The 19,691-nt window shown below is 45.2% G+C and overlaps 1 protein-coding gene across 2 annotated transcripts in view; it reads right to left on the reverse strand.

Annotated features, from left to right (window-relative positions):
• The window catches only part of ANKRD28 (ankyrin repeat domain 28), a 233,907-nt gene that overhangs the window by 118,989 nt on the left and 95,227 nt on the right, over nt 1-19,691 (reverse strand). For both annotated transcript variants that reach the window (XM_030550866.1, XM_030550867.1), the window contains exon 3: nt 5,231-5,309. In XM_030550866.1, the coding sequence (XP_030406726.1) occupies nt 5,231-5,309 (79 nt within the window). The remainder of the gene's footprint in view (nt 1-5,230; nt 5,310-19,691) is intronic.

Genomic DNA, 19,691 nt, shown 5'->3' on the forward strand with positions numbered 1-19,691 from the left:
AGAGTAAAATACTACGCAAGACACTAAAAATTTTTGAGAGAAGGCACCAGATCTGAGGGATCTAGAGAAGTTCATGTCCATTTGCTGGTGAGGTTTCCAGAAACTGAGACAGAGCACCATGCACCCTTTTACAGCCTCATCCCTCAGAATATTTAGGAACTCTGAGGGGAGCAGTCAGAGGGACATGCAAGCACTTCAGTGGGCACTGCCACAAGAAGATTCCACTGTCTGATTTGGTGATCCCTTCCTGCTTTAAATTATATGACTTTGAGTTGCACCAGCCAGCGTAGCCTATGAGTGGGAATATGCAGAGGATTCTCAAAGAATTCTTATTAAGATTATTTACATTAGATCTCTTTTCACCTACTCATTCATTCATTCAATTCTTCTGCTCATGGAGAACACTGTGGATACTTCCAATCACCCATTTCCAGAGAGCCCAGTCTCCTGCCAATGTTCTAGCCTGATCTATATTAAGGCTGAGATGTACAAAGCTGGAAGCCCTGACATCCCTCCAGCCTGCATGAGGCAGTCTCCGAGGTCTTCTCCAAACAGCTTTTGCTGGAGCAAACACAAAGCAGGCAGGCTGGTACGGAGTCTGGCACACGGCGCAGACAGCCACGACAACTGAACCAGCGCTGAGTCACTTGGGAAGATGCTGGAGGCTGGCTGGTCCAATGCCTAACATTCTTGGTTGTAATGTGATGAAACCATCATGTGCCTTCAATGTGTTGTTGCTGTTTCATATTTCATCATTGCTATTTCACCTATTCAGCCTCTCTTCAAATTTACAGATGTTTGCTGGAGATGTTAGTTAATTCTTTTTAGACCAAATAGAATTTGATTATGACACGCTGGCTGTTCATCAGCAGGAAGGAGACATCATCTGATGACAAAGTGGGAGAATCCTTTAGGGACTAGCTTACTTTCAAGAGTTCTGAGAGGTATTGTTTCAGGAGGAAAGGAAATATGGTTGTCAGGAAGTGAGCTGGAAGTCATGGGAGAAATATTGTCTCTCTGCTGGAAATTTGTATCCAATATTGTCAATTTCAGGCCTCTCCCATCCTACAGGCTTGGAAACCAAGACAAGCCATAACAGCAATAAAGACTGCAGGCAGAAGTTTACTCAGAACACGTGTCCTAGTGTTCAACACCCAAATGCAGAATGCTCAAGACATGTCTGCTAATGCTAAAAGTTTGAAACTTTGAGCTAAGGGAAGACTCAGTTATGCACTGAGAACAAACAATATGGATCCTGTAATGTCCTTACACTTACAGAAATTTGGTAAAGAAAAAAAAATTCAAATTATACAAACAAGTAAGGGGGGGGGAAAATCACACACTTTCCAAAACCAACTCTTTTCTAAAAAATTTTTTCACTCCCAGTTTTTTTTTTAAAAGACATTTTAGCATTTGTGTGGTGTATGGGGTGCTTGGTTTTGGTTGTTTTTTTTGGGGGGGTGTGTGGGAAGTAAAGGAATTTAACAGTACCATACTTCTGCAGCATCTATAACATAATGTGACAGTAGAGCCAAAATAATTTAAACTAAGAACTAGAAAACTCATTTAATTACAAAATTTTGTGAGTTAGGCTTCAATTCAAAAAAACAGTTACAGAAATGTATAGTCCCACTGAACTTAGAAGAACTACTTCTATGTAGTTACATGCATAGTTTAACTGTTGGCAGGATTGGGAAACTGACAAATAAGGATCTGATATCAGTGGAAAGATTCCTGTTGACTTAAATGGGCTTTAGACCAGATTTGAAGAGAAACAATAGCAAAGCAAAGAAAATTCCTTGCAATTTACATTGCTCATGTAGTATAACTGTAGATTGGTTTTTAATTTACAGAACTTCAAAATGTACTACAGAATATTTATTACACATCAAAAAATACTAAGGTTATAAAATAAAGCACTCAAAGTTAGAAAATGCAAGAATTAAGATTGTCTATACAACCTTTATGCAGCTCCTTTGTGCATATGCATTATTATACAGTCTTTAATTACATCATCACATACTATTTTTTCTACAGGACTCCTTCATTCAGAATAGATACTGCTCACTTAACGAGCAGCTATTCAATATTTTGTTTTCTCCTCATTGTTGAAGCTAACACTCTAGGCCTTATATACTGCACACTACTCAAACCATGCTCTGAAGACAGAATTAGTACTTTCCTCATGGGCTTGTCTCTATGGTGCTCATCATTATATTATGTGAGTGTTTCACAAACATTAATTTATTTTCACAATGCCACCATAAAGTGGAGGTTAATAATCCCTATTTTAGGTACTGAACTGAGGCACAGACACATTAAGGTCAAAAGTATCCACTGATTTTGGGTGCCCAACCTGAGACAGCTACAACGTGGTTTTTTTTAAGAGTACTTAACATTATACTATATAGTACCCATTGATTTCAGTTGCATCTGAGAGTCCTCAGCATTTCTGCAAGTCAAACTGCAGGTTCTTAAGACAGACACGCAGGAAATGAGGAATTACTGACCACTTGTGAAAAAGTTAGATTTTTAAGCAACTTCCCTATCATCACACAGACAGGCTCCATCTCCCCAGGACAGTATTCAACTGCCTTAACCAGACTCTCCTATCTCTTCCTGCAATCCCCAGCCTCATTCACTATGCAACCTTCCAATTTCTGCAAAAAATGAGGCGAGGTCCTATAGACGACAGTCGCCTTCACTACACAACTCTGGTCAACCTCAGAGCAGGTCCATCCTGGACACTGAAGAAAGCACAAGTCCTGTGTGAAAGAACTGTATGTGGCATGTAATTAAAGACTATCATAATGCAGATGCACAATGGGACCAAATTACAGATGCCAGAATTAAGGTTGCCTATGCATTTCCTATCTTTCAAGTGCTTGACTTTGCAAGCCTAATAATGTTCTTTTACCATAGTTTGTGCACGTAATTTGCTGGGTTTTAAAAAAAACAAACTGAAAAAAATAGAAAATCCATTATGTGTCATCATATTGATATCCACATGGGTCATTAGCAAGGTTGGAAGGTTTAGATCCACACAGAACTCTGCTGCTTTAGCAGAGTAACTGGTAACAATAGTAGACTGTCATCCTCTACATGGACCAATATTAGATGCAGATGAGATACTTCGCTGTCAGCAAATATCTGTGAAACTCTTGGTAGAGGAATGGTGAGACTCAGGAACCATGGGCTCCATGCCAGGCTCTGGAGGGCAGTGGGCACTAGAGGACCCAGACTCTTCTGCCCATTCCCACAAGATCTACCCCCTTCTGCTCCATTCCCTCCAACCTGTGGCTGCCTCAGCTCTCTCTCTCTCCTTATTCAAGCCCTATTCTCCTCACCTAGCTAGTCCTAGTTTCCACTCAGGCATTTCACCCTACTCCCAATTTCCTGACCTAGCCATTCCCAGTTTCCCCTCACCTCCTTGTCTGATCTGTCTTCCCCTTCCCTCTGGCCTCCAATTGTAGCCCCATCCCCACTGGCCCCCAGTTTCCATCTCCTTCTCAGAGCTCCCCATCTAATCTTGGTGTCCCATGTCACCCGCCCCACACGCACCCCAGCTCTCTGCCCAGCCAGTCCCAGTTGTCCCTTTCAATTCCTCATCTGGTCTCCGTCTGCTCTCCCCCCCCCTCCCTGTTTCCCCCAGTCTCCCAGTACAAATCTCCTTATCAAGCCAGTCTGAGATAGACTCTGCCACCAGGCTCCCTGTCCCACTCTACTCCTCGTATCTAGCCCTCCAGGCCAGGTTCCTTTTCCTTTTGCATTCAAATAATGCAGCTTCCTCCTTCATGCTACTTGCACTCAACGGGAGGGCACAGAGAGCTGAGAAATAGGCTGGCTGCTCTCAGTTCTGGAGCCTGGACCTGGCATGGCCCCAAACATCTGAAAACGGAAATTGCAAGGAAAGTCCTCTTAGCCCTGGCAGCCCTGGGCTGGAACATGCCCATTATGGATGGAATCTTCAGGGAACTGTGAAGCTCTACCAAGTCTCTGCTGAGTATGTGTGAACTCTGGTTTCTGAAAGGTTATAACTTGGCCAAATTTTTCACACAGGTGGCAAAAGGCACATCCCTACCAGACACAAAGGCCCCCACGCCTTTCAAATTTCAAGTCCCTAGTGCAAAGCTTGGGGTGCATTCAAGCCTCTCAAAGAAAAAGTTATCAATTTTTGGGCAAAATAACATACTTTTCTCTAATCTTGGTTTCAAATGGCTAAACCATTGTGGCTGAAAGTTTCCCAAAAAAATCAGCCTTAGGCAGACATTTAACATGGAAGTTTTCAATCAAAATGATTGAAGTCCTGCAAAGTTATAAGCTACAGAATATAGGATCTTAAAGTGGGAAGTGCTACCAGCTCTCCTATAACATACCTCACTAAAGTAAATTCTATTACTTTTAAAGCTGAGATGTGGGAAAAGATCTGAAGTTTTTGAGCAGATAAGGTATATTGTTTAGTGAAGTGCAGATTAAAGAGATTCTACTGTACTTTATAATTCTGTAATTTCTTCCACTGCAGGATCTCAAAGCACTTTACAATCACAAATAAAGCCTCAAAACCACCATGATGGTTTTAACACACAGAGGTTATTAAGGACTTGTTCAAGGTCAGAGCGAATCAATTGCAGAGCTAGCATAACAACTCTGATCTCTTGGTTTAACCACTAGAACATACTGCCTCACTACTTGCATTCTGTATTGCAAGTGAAGAAGTAAACATGAAAAATGATTTTTAAATTCCTATTTCATTCTTATCAGGTCCTAAAAATGCGTGTATATGAGTTAGCAAAAGATAACTAGAAAAATAATGTTCTTAATCTGTAGAAATATCAGCACTTTTGAATGCCATTTTCAATGTTAACATCTAGTCATTTTTCTAAATTCACTATAGCAAAAAATGTATGCTAACATTTAGATATTAAGTACACGCCTTTAAATACAGCTCAATCCAGACTTTTGAACCAACTGAATTGGGTTATAAACTACCAATAAATAGCAGACATCACAGAGAAAGTTTACCACTAGAAGGTACTTTCCAGATTAACTGACAATTATTAAAACAGTGGTTTGAATTAAGGAGTCTGTAAACTAAAGTTTAAGTACAAAAATCCCCAAATTTCAACTGAATTCTTAGCACATTAAATAGCTTGATAAACTTATGCAAACAAAAAGTACATTTAAAGTATTTGTGCACAGGTTTTTTTTCATTAACATGAACAGAACATACCAGATAAAATAAGTAGTTCAATAATTTCTGCATCTCCCAGATAGGCAGCAGCATGTAAAGGGGTCCTCTTTTCATTATCCTGTGGTAAGAGGGGGAAAAAAGGGTGTTTTTTTTAAAGAAAACGACATCTGTTTTAGCATTCTGTATGATTCATGAAAAAGTTAAAGAATAAAATTCCATCTCCTAAATACTGTACATTTTATATTTTAGGAAGCAGGGATATTAAACCAAAGAATCACCGAGTTATTACACTTATGTAGTCTGTAATAAACATGCTCTCACTAAACAATTATGATAGCTCTGTAAAGTCATTCAGGGCATGATCCTGAAAGATGCCAATTCCCAGGTACTCGGCACACCTCAGGATCAGGCCATAAATTAAAGCAAAATCCATTTGTTTCTTTGGAGGGGGAAAAGTTTGGAGGAATGTAAAAGTGAGGATTTTCCCAACTCAGAGAATGTTAATACCATGTGTATCAACAGGTGTGATCTATGTTTTATGTGACATGTTAAAGGGTAACTCATGAAACCAGGCTGTAATATTTTCTTTATGGTGACAAATTTAATGGAAAATGCAAAACTTGGATGTTGGACATGAAAAAATAAGATCAGCAGAAAACATGAAATTCAGCTTTCACCAGCTTTTTGCTTACTGCATATATGCACAGAAAAGCCTGAGATGTGGATGTAATTGACAAATTGATCTCACAGACATTGAAAAGAGTGCAGGAGACAAGTGGGAGTTAGGTGCTTTTGGGTGGTCTCAGGCTAATAACTTTTGAAGACAGTGTTTAGAATCCACATCTGAGAAATTAAAGAGGACAGAAGATAACACTGACTTTCAGAAGGCTAGCAGAGAATATTTCCCACATCTGGCATATACTGGAATTAGTTTATGCGTACGAGTTCACTGTGAAAATGGTGAAAGATCATTTTCTCATGCTGACTGGTAAAGGCTAACTACAGGAAATTAAAACCTAATAAATTGCTTCTGTATAGCATGCTGTAGCAGAATTAGCTTTAAAAAAACACTTTCAGTACAGCATTTAAGTTCATCTTCTTAAAATGTGTTGAGCTTTGGAACAAGTTACACACAAATTACATTTAGATTCTTTGAATTTTTCAGTGAAGCCCTAAACATGCTTTAAAAGCAAGTGGAAATTCTTTATTTTTTCCTACAGGTGAATGTACCAAAACATTTCTAGCAGATTGCAGAAAGAACACTGATTATACTGGCCACTAAAATGTGTTTATTAAATTTAATGTTGCCATACTATCTATCATTTTACCATTTAAAAAAATACTTTTCACTCGCAACAAAAGGAAGCTTTACTCCTGGCTTTCAGATTAATGAACACTGGCATACAGACCTGCATTTTCAATTTTTTTTTTAAACCAACAATTTTTTTTGCTTGTTTTCAAATACATTCTCTTTTCAGGTTTAAGTAAATCCCCAAAGCAATTTCTATTTCTCATCTCATCCTCCAACCCCCAAGATACTGTCAGAGCTGCAGTGCATAGAGGGAGGCAGCACATTTTAGTGTTTATTACTCAAAGACAAAAGTGAGCACCTCAAAAATTCCTAAGGTAGTTGAAGTTACTTGGCAGTTAGCTTCAAATGTGCGATTATGGCAGTTCAGTAGCAATGATACAGTTACATGGCTGAGAAGACACTTATTCTAAAAGTGCCTTATATTACTTTTCATTTTTTGTGGGGAGGAGAGAGAACTACTCTCTTGCTTGATCTCCACCAAAAAGAGAAAATGAATTTAGAAAGTTCCAGAATTTATCCAGCACTTGTGGCAAAAGAAAATAAAGGTTTCTACTCATGTTTTTTTCCTCCTCTTGGATAACTGAAAACTGACTGCTATTGAATTTCAAACCTAGCATTGACATAACCTTGAATGAGGAATCTATGCTTTGCCTTGTTTAAATATTTATTCTGAAATAAAGGTAACAACATTTCAGAATAGGAACAAACAAGTAATGTGACAGAGCTGTCATAATTTGGCTTATCGTTAGAGAGGTGAAACAGAAAAATGGAGAACATTCATTACACATCAAGTTTATAAATCTATAAAGAAAGAATTTTAACTTCAATGAGTGGATTAAACTATTTTAAACACGTTAGGAAGTGTGATATGCCTGAAATCCAAAAAGCATTAATTTGAATGACCACTCAATCCTATCAAAAAGTAACTAATGTCAAATTCTACCCACCTTAATTCAGGACCAAACAGGACAAAGATGGGCTACTAGGAAACTGGCTCTTGATTATCTAAACAACGCAACATCGTCTTGGAAACATTTACACTCTGCAGGAGATGATGCATAATGGTGAGTAGGGAAGCCTGGTTTGAACCCTACCCCACTCTGGCTGATCGGACGAGTTCCTCTAGTTTCTTACTAAAAAGCTAAGCTAGAGAAGCAAAAACTCTGCATAGATGGTATCCTGAAAAATTATAGTGATGTCAAGTTCCTTTAAAAAAAAAACACCACCAAATACAACAAGACTTGTGTTTTCTTAAAGACCCAGCTGCTGGAGTCATGTTACTAAGCAAGACTCTTAGGTTCCATTAGGAAAAGTTTCCAGTCTTCACAGTTGTGGAGAAAAGGTTGAAAATATGAACTCTAAAGGCTCAAAAGCCAGAAGGCAAAATAAAAAAAAAAAGAACCCAAATTGTGTGTTTAAATGTGATTTTTAGGCCAAATTCACATTTTTAAGCCTAACTCATGATTTTGAATCTTATCAATTATTAAATCCATCCAAACATTTAAATGGTCTTGCATTTTAATGGGACTAAGCACTGCCATAAAAAATTTCAAACATGAGTTTAGATGAAAAACAGAAAGATTAACTGTTGTTCATTAATGCACAATTAGAACTGTGCATAGAAGATTACAGGAATTAACATTACAGTAGTCTTTTTAGCATTTGGTAGGCAAGACTTGGTAGCATTTGGTAGGCAAGGACTTCCATGTGGTATTCTATACTATCTTTGTGCTAAGATCAATCTAGCACAATACTTAAGTTTTATAAAAGCATATTATTATAAAAGGCTAGATCAAGAGAAATGTTTCAAAAAAGACTTTTTTTAAATTACAAGGAAGAAAGATTTTATAAACAAACATCCCCTGCACTACTACAATTCAAGTACTGCCATATTCTGACTAGGGCCCTACCAAACTCATGGTTGTGAAAAATACATCCCGGACCATGAAATCTGACCTCACCCATGATATCTAGCTAGTGTAGAAGAGGTGGGTCTGATCTCCCCTGTGCTGCTGGGGGCACCCCAACCGGTGGCTCCTACTGTGCGCTGGGCTCCAGCTGCTAGTCCTGGCTGGGCTGGGGGACTTCCTCTTCCCTACTCCCAGGGTCAGATCAGACCTATCTCCGGGAACCTACCCCAGCTGCATGAAGCTCCATGGCTGTGCTGCCTCTTTCTGCGCTGCCTTCAGAGCTGGGCAGTAAGGGTGGTAATCCCATGACCTCCCCTACAATAGCTCTGCGACCCCCATGACCCCCTTTTGGGTTAGGACCGCCTGGTTATAACATCATGAAATTTCAGATGTAAACAGATGTAAATTTCAGATGTAAACTGTGAAATTGACCAAAATGGACCCTGAATTTGCTAGAGCTGTAATTATGACAGTCTGTCAGGACATGAAAGTGAAACTGATTAGCCTATCTTAAATAGAATAAATAGTTTAAAATAAATTTCATTATTAAAAATTCCTTAATTATCTAAAGCAGGGGTGGGCAAACTTTTTGGCCTAATGGCCACATAGGGCTATGGAAATGGTATGGCAAGCCATGAATGATCATGAAATTGGGGATAGGTGTGTGGGCTCTGGGGTGAGGTCAGAAATGAGGAGTTTGAGGTGTGGGAAGGGACTCCAGGCTGGGACTGAGGGGTTCGGAGGGCAGGAGGGGGATATGGGCTGGGGCAGGGAGTTTGAGTATGGGGGACAGGTGCAGGAGAGTGCTCCGGGCTGGGACCAAGGGGTTCCGAAGGTGGGAGGGGAATCAGGGATAGGGCAGGCTGTTGGGGCATAGGGTGGGGTGAAAACTCTGGGGTGGGGCTAGGGATGAAGGGCTTGAGGTACAAGAGGGGGCTCTGGGCTGGGATCAAGGGGCTTGGGGGGGGATCAGGGCTGTGGCAGGGGGTTGGGACACGGTGAGGTCTCAGGGGCACAGGCTCCAGAAGCATGTCCCCCCTGTGGATCCGAGGCGCGGCCAGGCAGCTCAGCACGCTGCCCCGTCTACAGGTGCTGCCCCATCCTCAGGCACTATCTTTGCAGCTCCCATTGGCCAGAAATTACAGCCAACTGGAGCCGCGGGGGTGGTGCCTGTGGATGCGGGAGTGCTCTGAGCCACCTGGCCACGCCTCGGTGTACTATGTAGGAGCCAGAGGGGGATCATGCCGGCTGCTTCCTGAGAGTCATGTGGAGCAAGGGAAGCCCCCGAACCTGCTCCCTGGCTGAAGCACCAAAGCGAGGCAAATCCCCAACACCGCTCTCCGGTGGGAGCTAAGGGCTGGATTAAATGGCCTGACAGGCCAGATGTGGTCTGTGGGCTTTAGTTTGCCCACCTTTGATCTAAAGTATTGTTAGTAATATAAATTAAGGAAAACAAGTTTCTAAAAATCCTCAAAATATCCTATGATGTTTAGTTGGCCTGTCCCTTAAATAAATTTTTGTGGTAGACTGGATTTACAATGCTCATCTCATTCTTGTATTCAAATATGGTGTGCAGAAATATACATTAAGCATGATGCTCAAAAACCTATTTGTGTATATTACCAATGTTTCCTGTATGAGCTAGGACTGATCCAAGGGCGTGGGGCACTAAGCCAAGGAATAAATCTTCAAGTTTTCAAGCTCCATGCCCTCCCTTCTCTTTTTCAGGACCTTAAGGAGAGCTCTTCCACAGCTCCCCTTCATCACTGGCTGGTGCAGTGGGAGCTCCCTCTTCTGGTTCAATCTGCCTTAAGTAAGGGGTTTTAATCATTTTGCTAACTTGGACAGGATCACCATCTTGACACTGGACAACGCCAAAAACTAATTACACATAGTGGCTTAAGAGCTATATGTATTTTAAAGTATAGAGTGCCCTATGAGGTTTACCTATTCGTCCTAATGCATTTTTTGAGAAGTAACATGCAACAATAGCAGCCATTTTATGACATGTCAAAGCTGACATCTCCTTAGAGAAGGGACCCTATTTTCCAACATGTTAATATAGTGCCGTAGCACAATCCCCCAATTCTGATTGCAGCTTCTGAATGTTACTGAAATATAACAATTACCGTTCATTCTCCCTCCAAATAATCAAGCATCTACTAAATCTAAACATTCTGAACTGCAACATTTGTTAAAGTATGAATCCAACCTTCTTCCCACTAAACATTTGTTCATAAATTCCTCTTTATCCTATTTTAACTCCAAAAAGAGGAATTACAAAAAATGAGGGAGCTAGTTAAATGTGAGAGAAATGCCTGCAAGCTGCATGGAAACTACTTAAAAACACCATAACAGAGGCTCAAACGAAACATATGCTCGTCACATCAATGTAAGTAAAGTTATATCATTTCATACCCAAAATAAAACTTTATTTGGAGGAGTGGAGTCTCTGTAACAAGTGTTCAGTCAGCTGGTAAACATTTTATTTTAATGTATATGGTAACTATCTTTATGCAATTTTTAAAAAGGTAGAAATTGAACCTTAAGTAAAAAACTGTTCAAATTTTAGAAATTTTTCTTCATGTGAAGTAGGCCAAGCACCAGATATTTGCCAATGCCTTTCTATCTAACAGACTCCTCGTCATTAGTATCTGTATAAATAGAACAGTTTCATGCAGAAAAGGGGCAGAGAAAAGACGGTTACTCACCTTTGTAACTGTTGTTCTTTGAGATGTGTTGCTCATATCCATTCCAGTTAGGTGTGCGCGCGCGCCGCGTGCACGTTCATCGGAAGATTTTTACCCTAGCAACACTCGGGTTGGCTGGGCGCCCCCTGGAGTAGTGCCGCTATGACGCCAGATATATACCCCTGCCGACCCAGCCACCCTTCAGTTCCTTCTTGCCGGCTACTCCAACAGTGGGGAAGGAGAGTGGGTTTGGAATGGATATGAGCAACACATCTCAAAAAACAACAGTTACAACGGTGAATAACCATCTTTTCTTCTTTGAGTGCTTGCTCATATCCATTCCAGTTAGGTGATTCCCAAGCCTTACGTAGGCAGTGGGCTCGGAGTGAAATGTGGCAGAATGTAAAACTGCTGAGCCAGAGGCTGCAGCATCTCTTGGACTGTTGAACCAGAGCATAATGCGAAGCAAAAGTATGGACCGAGGACCATGGAGCTGTGCGACAGATCTCGTGGGTAGGTACACGAGCCAGCAAGGCGGCAGATGAAGCCTGAGCCCTGGTAGAAGGCATGGTGATGTGGCTTGGGGAAATTGAGCCAAATCATAACAAGTGCAGATGCACGTCATCACCCAAGATGAGATCCTCAGAGGAAACGGGTAGGCCTATCTTTCGGTCTGCTACCACAACAGAGAGTTGGGGGGGTTACAAAATAATTTTGTCCGCTCAATATAAAATGCGAGCACTCTACGGACGTCCAGGGAGTGCAATTGTTGCCCCCATTGCGTTGAGTGTAGTTAACATGAAAGGCCGAAACCACCTTAGGGAGGAAAGCCGAGTGCGGTCGTAACTGCACCTTGTCTTTGTGGAACATAGTGTACGGTGGAACCATCGTAAGAGCCCTGAGCTCGGAGACTTATCTGGCCGACGTAATGGCTACGAGGAAAGCTGTCTTCCAAGACAGGTATAGCAGCGAGCAGGTCGCTAACGGCTCGAATGGGGGAGACATAAGTCTGGTTAAAACCAGGTTGAGGTCCAGGTTGGGGCTGGGCGGCGTACTTGAGGGTATAAGCGCTCCAAGCCCTTGAGGAACCTCGAAACCACAGAGTGTGAGAACACAGAACATCCACCTTAGCCTGGGTGGAAAGTAGAGATGGCCACCAAGTGTACCCTCAGCGATGATACTGCTAGGCTCTGCTGCCTTAGGCCAGGGGTAGTCCAAAATAGAGGGGATGGAGACCTTAGTAGGAGGTGAACGCTTCCACTCGGCCAGGTATATTGAACAGGTGGAAGGCTTCCTGCTACCCTGGTTTAGCCACGCAGCAGCCACACCGTGAGGTGAAGAGACTGCAGGTCCGGGTGGCGAAGCCTGCTGTGGTCCTGAGTTATGAGGTCTGGGAGGAGTGGCAGGGTAATTGGGTTGGCTATCAACAGGTCAAGCAACGTAGTGTATCAATGCTGCCTGGATGATCATAATGATGCGTGCTCTGCCCCTGCGGAGTTTCAGCAGGACCCTATGAATCAGAAGGAACGGTGGGAAGGCATAAAGGAGTTGGCCCTTCCACGGCATCAGGAAAGCGTCCGAGATCGATCCCGGGGACAGACCTTGGAAGGAACAGAACATCTGGCACGTCCTGTTCTCGCTGTAAGCGAACAGGTCTATGTGGGGAAAAAATCCCAATTTCTGGAAAACTGAATGCATTACATCGGGGGAGATGGACCACTCGTGAGACAGGAAAGACCTGCTGAGTCAATGCGCCAAGGTGTTCCGAACGCCTGGGAGAAAGGAAGCTACCAGATTTATCGAGTGGGCTAGGCAAAAGTCCCAGAGATGGATGGCCTCCTGACAAAAGGGGGAGGACCATGTCCCTCCCTGGTTGTTTATGTAGCACATGGCCGTTGTGTTGTCTGTAAACACTGAGACACAACGGCCTTGCAGCTGCTGCTGGAACCCCTGGCACACCAGGCGAACTGCTCTCATTTTTGGACATTTATGTGGAATGCCAGCTCCTGAGAAGACTAAAGGCCTTAAGCTCGAAGGTGACCGAGGTGAGCACCCCAGTCGAGAGATGACGCGTCCATCGTCAGGGACATTGAGGGCTGGGGCAGATGGAATGGCATCCCTGCACACACCAGGGAGGGAGTTAGCCACCATTCTAGGGAGCCTAGGGTGCTCGAGGGAATGGTGACTATCGTGACCATTGGGTCCCTGTCCGGGCGGTACACCGAGTTGAGCCAAACTTGGAGAGGACGGAGGCGTAGCCTGGCGTGTTTGGTTACAAACTTGCAGGCAGCCATGGGACCCAGGAGACCGAGACAAGTGCAAGCCGAGGTCGTTGGGAAAGTCTGCAGACCTCGGATGATTGTTGCCATCGCCTAAAACCGTGGCTGTGGTAAGCAGGCTGTGGCTAGATCGGAGTCCAGGATAGCTCCTATGAAGTCTAACCTCTGCATGGGAACTAGAGTGGATTTTTCTATAGTGATCATCAGGCCTAGACGTGTGAATAGGTCCTTGACGATGCCCACATGCTAAGTGATTTGTGTCTCGGAGTCTCCTCGGATAAGCCAATTCTCCAGATACGGAAAAACGCATATCCGACGTCGGCGGAGGTAGGCAGCGACTACGGCCATATATTTGGTCAATACCAGCGGGGCTGTAGAAAGGCCAAACAGCAGGACCGTAAACTGGAAGTACTGATGGTTGGCTAGAAAGCAGAGGTATCTCCTGTGCAGAGGGATGATGGGGATGTGAAAGTATGTGTCCTTCATATCAAGGGCGGCATACCAGTCTCCAAGGACAGGATAATGGTTCCCAGGGATACCATGCGGAACTTCAACCTTATCATAAACTAGTTAGTCCTCGCAGGTCCAGGATAGGTCTGAGACCTCCACTCGACTTGGGGATTAGGGAATAACGGGAGTAAAACCCCTTGCCTCTTTCGTCCATCGGCGTCTGCACCTCTTCTAAGAGGAATTGCTCATGAGAGGGGTCCCTGAAGAGGGACAGGGTTGGAACAAATTGGAGGTGGTACCCATACTCCAGCGTGCGTAGGACCCAGCGATCTGAAGTTAACTGGGACCCCGCCGGGAGGAAGTAGGAGTGGGATCCCGGCCTGTAACTGGTACGCCGCCTTCCGGCGCACCTTCGGAAGTTCGTCTTTGGTCCCGATGGTGGTTGCGAGGGACCTTGATCTTGGCCCTCTTGGGGTCCTGACGGTCGTCTGCGACCACTTCGGCCGCACTGCCTGCCTAAGTCCTGTCTCTGGCTAGGCACAGAGTACAGTGGTGTGGCTGAAGACGGAAAGGCCTGCGTTTGGTCACCGGCATATGCACGCCGAGAGAGTGCATTAGGACCCTGTTGTCCTTCAGGCTTTGCAGCCTGGGACAGTCTTTGCCGCGAAGAGGCCTTTACCAAATGGTAAGTCCTGAATGGTATACTGCAGCTCCGGCAGGAGGTTCGAAACCTGAAGCCATGAGATGTGCCTCATGGCAACACCCGAGGCCAGAGTCCTGGCTGCTGAGTCTGCTGCATCCAACGAGGCCTGGAGGGAAGTTTTGGCCACCTCTTTCCCTTCCTCCAAGAGGGTAGCGAACTCTTGGCAGGAGTCTTGAGGGAGAAGCTCCGTAAACTTACCCACTGCCACCCAGGTGTTATAATTATAGCAGCTAAGCAAGGCTTGTTGATTTGCCACCCAGAGCTGTAAGGCCCCTGCAGAGTACACCTTGAGGCCGAGTAGGTTCATTCACCTAGCCTCCTTCGATTTCGGGGCTGGTGCCTGCTGGTCATGCCGTTCCCTCTCCTCAATGGACTGAATGACTAGCGAGCAGGGAGGAATACGGAGATACAAGTAGTCGTACCCTTTAGAGGGCACCATATATTTACGCTCGACTCCCCTGGCCGCAGGAGGGATAGAGGCTGGGGACTGCCATATAGTACTGGCATTCGCCTGGATGGTCCGAATAAACGGGTAAGGCCCCTCTAGCGGGGCATCTGGCGACAGAATGTCCACTACCAGGTCCTCTACCTCCAAGACCTCCTCCACCTGGAGGTCCATATTGAGTGCTACCCTTCTTAGGAGGTCCTGACAGGCTCTCAGGTTGTTGGTGGGCACATCAGAATCACGGTCCTGATCATAAGAACTGTCCGCGTGGGATGACACTGATGCGTGTCTGGATGGCCATGGAGGTGCTGAAAAGCCATGAGCAGAGTCTCTGTCTCTATCGGACCTTGCCCAACTCGGCACCGGAGGCATACCGGTACCTGGAACGAGATCTGGACCTGAGGCCAGAGCAGTGCTGAGAGGTTGACCAAGATCTTGAGGCTGGGAGCGGCTACAGGAGTCATGGTGCCTGTAGCGGTGCCAGGAGCTGGAACGGTGCCGAGAGTAGCGGGTCGGCGAACAGGATACTGACAGCTGCGGCGAGTGCGACCGGTACTGAGGAGGAGAACAGCACCGGGACTGCAAGTGGCGTCGGGAGCGAGAGTGCTGACAAGACCTGGAGCATCTGCGGGACCGTGATCATGAACGGTGCCGCTTGGCAATGAGATCTCTCACCGTTGGGAATGTCTCCAGCGTGGAGGGAACAGTGAGCTCAACCACAGTACCAGAGAGCTGTCAGGCACCGGATTAGACGGCCCTCGTGGGACCAGGATCGATGGTGCCGATGTCGTCGGTGCCCCATCAGGTGTCGGTGCCGGGCGATCTGACTCAGACGAGCTCTCTGGCTGCGGTGCAGTTGGCACGGAAGCAGCAGGAGCAGGGAGCTCAACCACGGCGCACGCCGGGGAGCTGTTGGGCACTGGATTCAGCGGCCCCGTGAGATCGGGATCGATGGTGCCGACGTCATCGGTGCCTCTGCAGGTGTCGGTGCCAGGCAATCTGACTCAAACGAGCTCTCTGGCTGAGGTGCAGTTGGCATGGAAGCAGGAGTCGTCTTAGGCTTTCTCGACCTCGGAGAGAGGGAGTGGTGCCGAGTCGACGTCAGTGCCGGCGATGGCCGGTGCCGAGAGGCCTTGGCAGTACCGGCGCGGTCCAGTGCCGAGGAGGCGCTTCTGCCCGTCGAGTCACCAGCGCTCGGTGCCGAAGGCGGAGGGGTAAGTGAAAGTCCCGCTCCTTTTTGTTCTCGGCTTAAAAGCCTTGCAAATGGGACACTTAGCTGTCAAGTGCGATTCCCCAAGGCGCTTCAAACAGGAGTCGTGCGGATCTCCTGTCGGCATCGGCTTGTGGCAGGCCGAGCCCGGGTGCGGGGAAGGTGCTACTCCCCAAACCCCGCTAACTATTACGAAACTAACTATGCTAGTAAAGAAAAAACATATAACACTCTCTCTATATATATAAATATAAAAATAAATATAAAAAGGATTATAACTATATACACGATAACGAAAGAGAACTACGAGTAGCTAGGGAAGTGGAGGTCAGCTAAGCCGCGCTCCACTGTTCCAACGACTGACACGGGCGGTAAGAAGGAACTGAAGGGTGGCTCAGTCGGCAGGGGTATATATCCGGAGCCATAGCGGCGCCATTCCAGGGGGCGCCCAGCCGACCCACTAAGTGTTGCTAGGGTAAAAATCTTCCGACGAACGTGAACGTGGCACGCACACATCTAATTGGAATGGATATGAGCAAGCACTCGAAGAACTTTTACTATATGCTTTTCAGCTAACATAGTATCCCAAACTTCAATGCCTTTGATAACTATAGGAATTTTTTCTTGCAGGATTCAGAGTTCAGTGAGTTATGCACTTTTGGCATTCAATTCTGAACTCAAAGTCATATTTGGATAAACAGTAGTTCATGACAAGTGGATGTCCTGTTGGGTAACAGTAGTACCATCTAAGGTCCTATCCAGGATATAAATTTTGAACTAAGGATAGCATTACCATTATATACAAGGCACTGGTGAGACCTCATTTGGAACGCTGTGTGCAAAGCTGGTACAGGTGCAGAGAAGGGCTACTAGGATGATCAGAGGAATGGAGAACCTGCCTTACATGAGGAGACTTAAGGAGCTTGGCTCATTTAGCCTAATAAAACAAAGGATATGGGGAGATATGATTTCTCTCTATTTTTACATAAACACACACACACGGATAAACACCAGGGAGGGAGAGGAGTTATTTAAGTTACAGACCGATGCTGACATAACAACAAGTGTATATAAGCTGTCCATCAGTAAATGTAGGCTTGAAATTAGACACATTTCTACCTATCACAGGAGTGAAGTTCTGGGGCTAAAATTCTAACTGGTTTTAAGAGTGAGCTTGATATGTTTATGGAGGGGATGATATGATGAGATTGTTGTACAGCCCATCTGCAACTGCTATTAGCAAATATTTCCAAAGGTCAGAGATGGGACACTAGTGGGGGAGGGCTCTCAGTTACTACAGATGATTCCTTCCCAAGTGTCTGGATGGTGGGTCTTGCTCACGTGCTCAGTGTCTAACTGATCACCATATTTGGTGTTAGGAAGTTATCTTCCCCAGATCAGATCAGCAGAGATTTCAGAGGGTTGCCTTCCTCTGCAGCATGGGTCACTTACTGATTTGAACTAGACTCTAGAGTAGGGGTTCTCAAACTTCACTGCACTGTGACCCCTTTCTTACAACAAAAATGACTACATAACTCCGGAAGGGTGGACAGAAGCGTAAGCCCACCCAAGCCTCACTGTCCTGGGCAGGGGGGCCAAAGCCAAAACCTGAGCCCTGTCACCCAGGGCTGAAGTCCTTAGGCTTTGGCCCCAGGCAGTTGGGCTCAAACTTTGGCCTTGGGCCCCAGCAAGTCTAATGCCAGTTCTGCACGCTCCCCCCACCCTCAGTTCCTTCTTGCCAGACAACTCCAACGAGGGAAGGAGGATGGGATGTGGATTAGAAATGAGCAACACATCTCGAAGAACACCAGTTATGGAAACCGTAACTGGCTTTTCTTTGTCGAGTGATTGTTCATGTGTATTCCACAATGGGTGATTCCAAGCTATATCTGTTGGAGGTGGGTAGGAGTTCATAAGTTCCCAGGACAGAGGACTGCCCTGTCGAACCCAGCGTCATCCCTGGTCTGGGGGACGACCGCATAGTGCAAGGTGAACGTGTGAACCAAAGACGGTGTGGCGGCCCTACAAATGTCCTGGATGGTGGTGTGGGCCACAAAGGCAGCCAACAAGGCTTGTGCCCGAGCCAAGTGTGCTGTCATAAACAGATAAGAAAAGTTAATAGCACAGAAGTACTTTATATCTCTGACTGTAAAGGGTTAACAAGTTCAGTAAGCCTGGCTGTCACCTGACCAGAGGACCAATCAGAGGACAGGATACTTTCAAATCTTGAGGGAGGGAAGTTTTTGTGCTGTGCTATTAGTTTTGGTTGTTGTTCACTCTGGGGGCTCAGGACGATCAGACGTGCAACCAGGTTTCTCTCCAATCTCTCCAATACAGGCTCTTATAAGTTCAGACTAGTGAGTATTAGGTAGATAAAGTGAGTTAGGCTTATGGTTGTTTTCTTTATTTGCAAATGTGTATTTGGTTGGAAGAAGTTCAAATGTGTATTTGGCTGAAAGGAGTTCAAATTGGTATTTTGCTGAAAAGATTTTAATTTGTACTTGTATACTTAGGCTGGGAGGGTGTTCCCAGTGTCTATAGCTGAAAGACCCTGTACCTATTCCATTTTAAATTTACAAAGATACTTTTTACTGTTTTTGTCTCTTTAATTAAAAGCTTTCCTTGTTTAAGAACCTAATTGTTTTTTTATTCTGGTGAGACCCCAGGGGACGGTCTGGATTCACCAGGGAATTGGTGGGGAGAAAGGAGAGAAGAGGGAGAGAGAGACTGATTTCTCTCTGTGTTAGGATTACTTTCTCTCAGGAAGAGTCTGGAAGGGGGAAAGAGAAGGTGGGAGGAAGGTGAATTGTCTTCTCTGTTTTGTGATTCAAGGAGTTTGAATCACACAGTGATCTTCCAGGGTAACCCAGGGAGGGGAAGCCTAGGAGAGGCAACGGTGAGGGAAAGGGTTTACTTTCCTTGTGTTAAGATCCAGGGGGTCTGGGTCTTGGGGGTCCCCAGGCAAGGTTTTGTGGGGACCAGAGTGTACCAGGCACTGGAATTCCTGGTTGGTGGCAGCGCTACAGGTTCTAAGCTGGTAATTGAGCTTAGAGGAATTCATGCTGGTACCCCATCTTTTGGATGCTAAGATTCAGAGTGGGGAATTGTACCATGACATGTGCTCTTGAAATGAGTGACGGGGGAACACCCGCCAGCTCATAATAGGAACGAATGCATGAAGTGATCCAACTGGAAAGCCACTGAGTGGAAATCGGCTGGCCCCTTGCACGCTCAGACGAGGCTATGAACAGTTGTGAAGACTTTCTGAATGGTTTAGTCTGCTCGAGGTAGAAAGTCACAGCCCACCGCACATCAAGCGTCTGGAGATGGCATTCCCCACTGGACACGTGAGGCTTGGGGCAGAGGATCGGTAGAAAAATGTCCTGACCCACATGGTAGGCAGAGACCACATTTGGGAGGAAAGCAGGGTGTGGGCAGAGCTGGACCTAGTCCTTACGAAAGGCCATATACGGCAGCTCGGAGGTAAGGGCCCTGATCTCC

This window comes from Gopherus evgoodei, chromosome 2 (genome assembly GCF_007399415.2).
Source record: "Gopherus evgoodei ecotype Sinaloan lineage chromosome 2, rGopEvg1_v1.p, whole genome shotgun sequence".
NCBI classification, from domain to species: domain Eukaryota; kingdom Metazoa; phylum Chordata; order Testudines; family Testudinidae; genus Gopherus; species Gopherus evgoodei.